The 7,781-nt window shown below is 56.6% G+C and overlaps 1 protein-coding gene and 1 long non-coding RNA gene across 2 annotated transcripts; both read right to left on the minus strand.

Moving 5' to 3' along the window:
- Positions 1 to 2,013: 2,013 nt before the first annotated feature.
- On the minus strand, positions 2,014 to 3,171 carry LOC116490869. Its single transcript, XR_004253430.1, has 2 exons — positions 2,811 to 3,171; positions 2,014 to 2,722 (listed from the first exon to the last, which is right to left on the minus strand). It is a non-coding gene; the product is annotated as an uncharacterized LOC116490869 (long non-coding RNA).
- A 9-nt stretch (positions 3,172 to 3,180) lies between these two features.
- On the minus strand, positions 3,181 to 3,754 carry RPRM (reprimo, TP53 dependent G2 arrest mediator homolog). Its single transcript, XM_032190468.1, has one exon. It carries the CDS (start codon positions 3,579 to 3,581, stop codon positions 3,234 to 3,236), a length of 348 nt encoding a protein of 115 aa, XP_032046359.1. The 5' UTR covers positions 3,582 to 3,754; the 3' UTR covers positions 3,181 to 3,233.
- Positions 3,755 to 7,781: the final 4,027 nt, after the last annotated feature.

Consider the following 7,781-nt stretch of genomic DNA (forward strand, 5'->3'; position numbering starts at 1 on the left):
GGGCTGTGTGTTCAAAGGGGTTGCCTACCCGAATACGAGCCTGAATATTTTTAGGAAACCCTTCCTCCAAGGGTCCTAGCTCCAGCCAGAAGCAAGTACTCTGCCTGTCACTTACAGTGAAGATTTTTATTTTTTTTTTTTAACTGCAAATAAACAGTGGGACTTGTTTTCCTTATTCAAGCTAAATTGCCTTTAAAATCAATGTGCATTTTGCCTGAATACAAACCCATAATGACGCCCTGTACTCGCATATATCTTAACTGCTAAATGCACCTTTTCTGCCTACTTCAGACATGGTTTGATTATTATTACGACTAAGATGTGGGAAGCATACAATTAAAATTGTATAGCCATCAAGACAAATTTAGCCCGAGTACACTCAAAGGGTTATCTAAAAGCAGCTGCAGTTGCTGGAGCGTCTTTAATAAGTGTATCTCATTTAAAATATTGAACAAAACACTTCAGTGCCTGTTTGGGAAGTGGCTAAGATACCTCTTGATTTTTGTTCTGGAAGATTAACGCGTGTTTTGAGCTGAAAGGGGGCAATCTTTTATCTTGTGTTTCCCAGGCTGTGCTCCCAGCTAACTGGAAGGAAGGAGGAGACCAGTTGTGGGACGGGAGAGGAATCAGGTGGAACCTGGCAGGCTGCTGGCAGCATTTGAGGGGGTTTTTAGGAGTATTTAAGGGGTATTTACACAGAAAAGAGGCTCTGGCTTCTGGCTGATGCTCCACAGGCAGTTAGAGAAGTGAGATTTGAGCTAATAATGCATTTTAGGCCACTATGTTAGTAGCTGATGTAGTTTAGCTGAGGCTGCCCCAGTCCTGGCGGTGTCCCTGGGGTGACTTGGGAGAGGCCCCTGCCCACGGCACTGAGGGGTTGCAAATAGTGCTCAGGGAGGGAATTACTCCAGCTGCCGTGCTCTGGTGGGGGCTGTATGGATTTTTGGGTCTTGTTGTCTCTGAAACAGCTGCTGGGAAGCTGTGGTGAGGTCCTGATGCGAGTCCTGCTGAGAGGCCCTGCTGCAAAAACCCGTCCCTGCCACAACCACCGAGCATCGTGAGGGCTGGCATTTTCAGACAAACCCGAGATTTGGAAGAACTCTTGTCTAACAGTAACAACAGAGAGCTGGTCAGGTCTGCCAGGTGATTCCTCAGTGGAATCAACACCTATGCTTGCCCCTCAGGTGAGCAGGCTGGTGGCTGTGCACACACCAAACACCTCTCCTTGCACGACTGGAGGCCACCTGCACCCACGCCATGTGCCACGAGCCAAAGCTGATGGCAGGGCTGTTGCTGCTGCTTCTTCCCTGTGCTGTCCTCTCCCTGCCTGCCCGAGTGGATTGTAAATATCCCAAACCTCCTCCTGGTCTCTGAGCACCAAAGTCCCCGCGGTACAGATGGAGAGTGCAGCCTGAGCGACGCCAATGGGACTGGAAGCGTGTGAGCACCTTGGCAGCATGGAGCAGGAAAGCCCTTTCCCCAGCCTGTCTAAACTGAGATCTCTTTGTCGAGCTTAAAAACAAACCTCAAGCACATTGGGGGTAGGGGACCCTCACCTTGGATGGGGCCCTTAGATCGGAGGCAACCACATCTTGGGCTGCTTTTGTGAACTCCGCCAATTTTCTTACAGAATTTATCATCTTTTCTTACCGGGAATTTACCATATCACAGATTTACAGTGCTGGAAAAAACTGTGGCTCCTGGCTAAAGTTAATCAAAACGCCTTCCACTTTAAGTGTTTGCCATAATTAATAGAGTACATACCGAATCTAGCCCTCAAACAAAGTTCAGATATGCCGTGCCCTCCTTGCAAGTCAGACTGCAGCAGCGGCCGTGCACTGCATTACCATGAAGTGACGCGAGTTAAAAAGTTTGAGATGTTTAGCAATGAAACAGTGAGAGTGAGTGAAACGTCTGTATTAGGAGTTTTCACTCTTACTGTGTTGTCTTTAAACACTGCATTATCTTCTGTTCCTGCAGCATTAAGCAGTAAAGAAAGGAGGAGAGTTTTGGTTAAATTTCTCACTGATGTTTCAGTTGATAGATAGCTTAGTAACGTTTATTTTGATTTAATGACAAATTCCATAGCGTATTTGTTCCCGAGAGAACAGGCAGATCTGTTCTTTTTCTTTCCCTTAAATGAGTACACGGCTGAGATTTCTGCTCATCTTAGGGAATCATACTACATTGCGAAATTCTGTTTTGTCTCATTTTCTACCAAAAGTTTATTCACAGTCAAGAGGTCGTCTCAGGCTCCAGCTTTATTTCACACCCTTTTAAGCTCCGGTGCATGTTGTAAATGCTAAGTTTCACCTTAGTCTATCTAAGGGGAAACTTGTAATAGCATCTCCTAACGACACCCATAATAATTTGGTGGTTTGGCCATCTTCACACCAGCTCAGCAGCAAGTGAGGGAAAACCGAGCAGTCTGAAGTCCCCATAGCTCTTCCAGAAAACTTCCCGATTATTATCAGCATTACAAACGGCGACAATTAACAGTCTTGCTCCAGGACTCGGGGTGTCAAGAGGGAGAGCTGGCTTATGGGGCTCGAGCCTTTCCGCACCCATCCCGCTGCTGCAGTCCCCAGCAAGCGTTTGTGCCGGTTCCTCTCCTCCCACAGCAAATGTGGCCACATTGATTTATCGCTGGCAACCAGTCCAAGCCCTCAGGGATATGATAAACAGCTATGCAAGCCTCTCATAGAAAGATGTTCTGTTATCCCTATAAAGGAAATGGATGAAGGAGAAAAAAAAAAATTATGAGAGCATAAATATCTCCCTCCCCCCGCTGTAGGGCTGTAGGAAGTCACCTGTTGGCGACCCTGCGGGCGGGCAGCCGGGTGCACTCGCACTGCTCCCTGGAGGGGGGCACGGGGCCACGCACCGGGGGCGTCGCGGGGCAGCCCCAGGCGCGGCTGTGGGGCGGTGTGGGGCGGTTGTAGGGCGTTGTGGGGCGGCCCCAGGCCAGGACGGGCGGCGCTGCCCGGCCGGTGGCGCGGCCCCGCGGGTCGCCCCCGCCGCTTCCCCGCTCCCCGACCCCCTCCGGCGAGCCGCGGCGAGGCGGAGGGAAGGCGCACGGCCGGACCTGTTGCTCTCACGACCCCTTTTATTTCGGCACCCGCCCGACAACCGCTCCCCGGGGCCGCCGCGCCGCTCCCCGGGGCCGCCCCCGCTTGCCCCCGGCTCCCCCGGCCCCGCAGCCGTCGGGGCGGGCGGTGGCGGGGCGGCGGCGCTCAGTAGGGCCCCACCACCACCGCCTCCGCCTCCTTGGACGGCCGCCGGTCCTTGACCAGAAAGTTGATCATGCCCTCGGACTTGATGAGCAGGTTGCAGCCGAGGAAGAAGATGCCGAAGACGACGGTGAGGGCGAGGACGCACATGACGGCGATCTGCACCACCCGCATGATGTACACGCTCCGCTCGTCGTCCGCCGCCGCCGCCGCCGCCGCCCCGCCGCCGCCGTCGGTGACCACGGAGGCGGCGGTGCAGCAGCGCAGCGCCCGCTCCAGCTCCAGCGCCGCGCTCCCGGCGCCCGCCAGCAGCCCCGCCGCCGCCGTGCCGCCCGCCGCCGAGCCGTTCATCCCGCCCGGCCGCCCCGCCGCCGCCGCCGCCGCATGCAGGCGAGCCGAGCCGGGGCGAGCAGAGCCGTGCCGAGCCTAGCCGGGGCGAACAGAGCCGTGCCGAGACGAGTTGGGGCGAGCAGAGCCGTGCCGAGCCCAGCCGGGGCGAACCGTGCCGTGCCAAGCCGTGCCAAGCCGTGCCGAGCCGTGCCGAGCCGTGCCGAGCCGCCCCGCTCCGCCCGCAGCTCCGCGCCGCGCCCCCCGCCCCGCCCCGCCGCCCCCGGTGGGCTCCGGGAGGGGGCTCGGGGGCAGGGGTTTGGGGGAGAGCAGCGAGGGGCCGGGGAGCGCAGGAGCAGGGTTTGGGGGACAGGGTTCGGGAGAGAGGGGCCGGGGCCAGGAGCTCTGCAGGTGGGTGTCGGGGCTGGGCTTAAGGCAGGCGCCGGGGGCGGATGTGTCGGGGGTGGGTTTGGGGAGGGGTTTTGGGTTGTCAGGGCTCGGGGTGCGGGGAGGGGGGGTTTGCAAGTTGGGTTTCCAGGGAGCAAGTTCTGAGCATGGGGGGTTCCGCACAAGGGGGATTTTGGGGAAGGGGTCTTCGAGGGTTTCTGTGAGAGGGGTCGGGGAGCAGGTTTTGGGGAGCAGGTTTCGGGGATGAGGGGTTCTGGAGGCAGGTTTGGAGAGCAGGTTTCTGCCGCACAGGTGCCCGGTGCTGTAGGAACAGCCAGACCAGCTCCCTGGGGACCATTGCCGACAGGAGCTGCAGAAACCCAGTGGGATTTTGGGGTTGCGCCCAGCCACAGGCATGTGGCAGCGTGTGGGCTGTGCCCCCCTGCAGCCCCACAGCCCACAGCCGGCTTCTTGTCTTCCCTGTGGGAACACCCCACCTGGGAGCGTGCCAAAGAGCAGTGTGAATTTCCTAAATCCATATTGCTCTCCCTGTAGATTTGCCCCTGGGATTTTCCCTGTGACAGTGAGGAGCGAGTGTCCCAGGAGGGGGTCCCAAACCCTGGGGATGCACCCGAGCGCAGTGGGGACCAAGGCAACCCCATAAAGAGCCCCGTGTGCCATGGTTGGGTGACTGGGAATGCCTCCAGGGGGGATTCTCTATGGGATGCTGTGCTGGGGCAGGTGGGACCAGTGTGGGGCAGGGCCAGGGACCCCCTTGGGATGCAGTGGGGTACTAAGGGGGTCCCCAAAAGCAGCCCCTCAGGCAAGGCTTCTCCCTGATGCCACCAGTGGCACCCAGTCTGTGGTTTGGAGGTTTGGGGGATCCAGGGAGGGAGGTGGCAGCTCCCTGGCCGCAGGGCAGTGATGAGGATCTGCCGCTCCCACGCCGAGCCATGACTTGGGATATTGCTGAGCGGAGGATGTGGACGCAGGCACTGCCGGTGCCGCGAGCGCTGCCGTCGTTAGCCCTGCCCGCTCTTTGCTGGAGTGGGGATTTAATTACTGCAAAGAGAGGGAGAAATCTGTGTGCCAGGGGCTGCGAGCGAGCAGTGCCCATGGCAGGCTGGGGGCGACGGCCATGCAGCACATCACACTGTCCAGGGCTGGTCCTTGGAGGAAAAAATGGTCTCCTGGGAATAAACTAATTGGGCGGTCGAGGCCAGGCGCTCAGCAATGATGCTTCCCGAGCCCCTTGCAGCTAATTCATCTCAGGGTGGTGGCTGTTTCGTTAACTGCTCACAAACAATTCCCCAGAGCCTGGACACAGCCCTCTGCTCGCATCCTGGCCTTGCTGCCCCTCGTTCCCTCGCACAGTGCCTGTGCAGGGTCTGCTCCCTGCAGTGCTAAGCACGGCTGGTGCTGCCTCCCGCCCAGGGCAGCCCACCTACGAGGCTGTGCTGGACGAGGTTTGCTGCCTTATCAGATGGGACACGAGGAGAACATTTTGTTTTTACCATTGGAGGAAGAAGATGATATTAATTCTAATTAGCGACGGGAGTGCTGGCAGTTATTTCAGCCAGAGGAAAGTGCTGGAAGAGAAGATCCAGCCCCACATGGCTCCTCGCAGTGCGCAGTTCCCTTGCCAAAAGGTGGATTGCGGTCGGCCCCTCGCAGATCTCACATTTCACCAATTTCTGGCACCTCTCCCCCGGTTAGGAAGTGGTTCACAGCCCTAAGCTGTGTTGGGAAAGTGCTGGGTGCTCCTGCACCTAAAAGTTAGTGGCTGAGGGTAAGGAGGATCCATGTGAGTGCTGCGGGCCACTAGGGAGGTTTTTTGGTGCATAAATCATTTGGAAATCCTAGCCTGAAAGTGCTTCAGAAATGTGTCCTAGTAAATGAGTCTCAGTGCCCTGAGGTAGCAGCAACATTAGACCTGTGCTAGAGACCAAGACATCACAGAACAATAAAGCAGTGGTCGTGTAAAAATATGCAAAAGAGGGAAACTGTGGAGAAGGTAATCCCTGGTCATGTGCATGGTGCCCTGTAACACTGAAATTTCATCTACTTTGGTTTTCTTTGATGAGGAGCCGATATCCAAACAGGCAAATGCTTTTCTGTGCGCTTTTCAAACCTCCCCTCTGTAATTTAACAGTGGGTTTAAGGCAAGGTGTGCAATTTAACCCCTCAAAAGTCCTGTCATTGCTTTTGCTCTTTTTATCCTTATGATTTGCAAACCGCAAATGGTTTCAAGAGCTTCAAAGAGTGAAGTGTATTTCGTCTTACCCATTGAAAAAAGTTTCTACAAGCTTTGGTGATGCAGATTTCAGCGCGTGCAGCACCACGTGTGTGCAGAGTACTTGCTGTGAAGGATTGGGAAAGGGCGTGCTCTGTTCCCTTCACCCAGCACTATAGGTGCTTGGAGGCTGGGGGCACCTGGAGCTCACCTGCAGGGCAGCCCCCAGCCTTGGGGGCAGTTTGGGATGAGGCTGCGATGGGGCTGCAGTAGGGATGGGGATGGGATGGGGTAGGGATGGGGAAGGGGATTGGGATGGGATGGGATGGGGTGGGATGGGATGGGATGGGATGGGATGGGATGGGATGGGATGGGATGGGATGGGATGGGATGGGATGGGGTGGAGTGGGGTGGGATGGGAATAGGTGCTTTGTGCCTTTCCCATAGGTAGCAGCTGGCTTCCAAGAACAGACACTTGTGGGAGTGAGGGACATTCTGGCCAAAAGCTGCCTTCATCCTGCGGGTCTTGAGCTGAAATCCAGCTCCCTAGGTGCTGCTTGGCCAGCTCCAGACAGCAGTGCCCGGGAGAGGGATGCCCCCAAAATCCTGCTCACGATGCATGCGAGCCACCTGAGCTTGCACAGAGCAGGGATCTGTCTGCAGAGGCTGCTGGCTGCGCTCCCCACCCAAGCCAAGCCCCCCCCCGGTGTGTCTGTGCGGACTCGGGCTGGATTTTGGTGCTGAGCAGCACAAAACTCCGGTCCGCCGGGGCCGAGGGAAGCCGAGCGCAGATTTCAGGTCGTGCAGTGACATCTAGTGTGTGCGGGGAGCTGGCGGCCGCCCTGCCGGGGACACGGCACGGGCACGGGCATGGGCACACAGCCCCCGTGCTGGGGTCACAGGGATGGAGCCGTCATCTCCCTGATGTGTGCGTTCTCACACCGCATGGTAAAGGTCGCTGACACCTGGTATCTAACGAATGATTTGCAGCAGAGGTGGTGGCTGTCTTGTTTTCTTCTGTTCTTGCTCCACACGCTTCATCTTCAGATGCTCCCTCACTCGGGATCCCAGCTGAGATGAACACTGCCTGACCACATTTTGTTCTTTGGCTGGTGTGACGTGTACTGAACCTTGCCTGTGCTTCCTCACCCCAGGGAGCAGGACAAATCCCCCCGACACACTGCTGTCACTCAGTGGCCACAGAGGTTTCCCCACAGCCAGCACTGAGCAGGGCCAGAGAGCCAGCACAGGAGATGCCACCGTGCAGTGTGTCTCCTTCATCTCCCTGTGTAATTCGGGTGCACAGCCACAGAGATTTTGTGGATAATACCGAGGAGGATCGAAGCACAATCCCAAAGGGCTGCCTGGCCCACCCCGTGGCTTTGAGTGTGCAAATATTTCCTTATTTCCTGCTCAATGGGACCTGGGGACAGCCCTAAACCCAGCCTGAACCCATGGTGCTGGCATGAGCCACGGGGGACAGGGCCTGCCATGCCTGAGTGGCTTCCCCTGAGGAACAGAGCACAGAGCATGGGGATCTCCCCAGGGGATTTTAGAAACCTGTTTGTTGTTGTATTTTATTTTATTTTTTTACTAGTGACTTC

Source organism: Aythya fuligula, chromosome 6, assembly GCF_009819795.1.
Source record: "Aythya fuligula isolate bAytFul2 chromosome 6, bAytFul2.pri, whole genome shotgun sequence".
Taxonomy (NCBI): domain Eukaryota; kingdom Metazoa; phylum Chordata; class Aves; order Anseriformes; family Anatidae; genus Aythya; species Aythya fuligula.

Coding starts and splice junctions, on each gene's coding strand:
- RPRM (XM_032190468.1), bottom strand. CDS start 3,581: ATGAACGGCTCGGCGGCGGGCGGCACGGCGGCGGCGGGGCTGCTGGCG.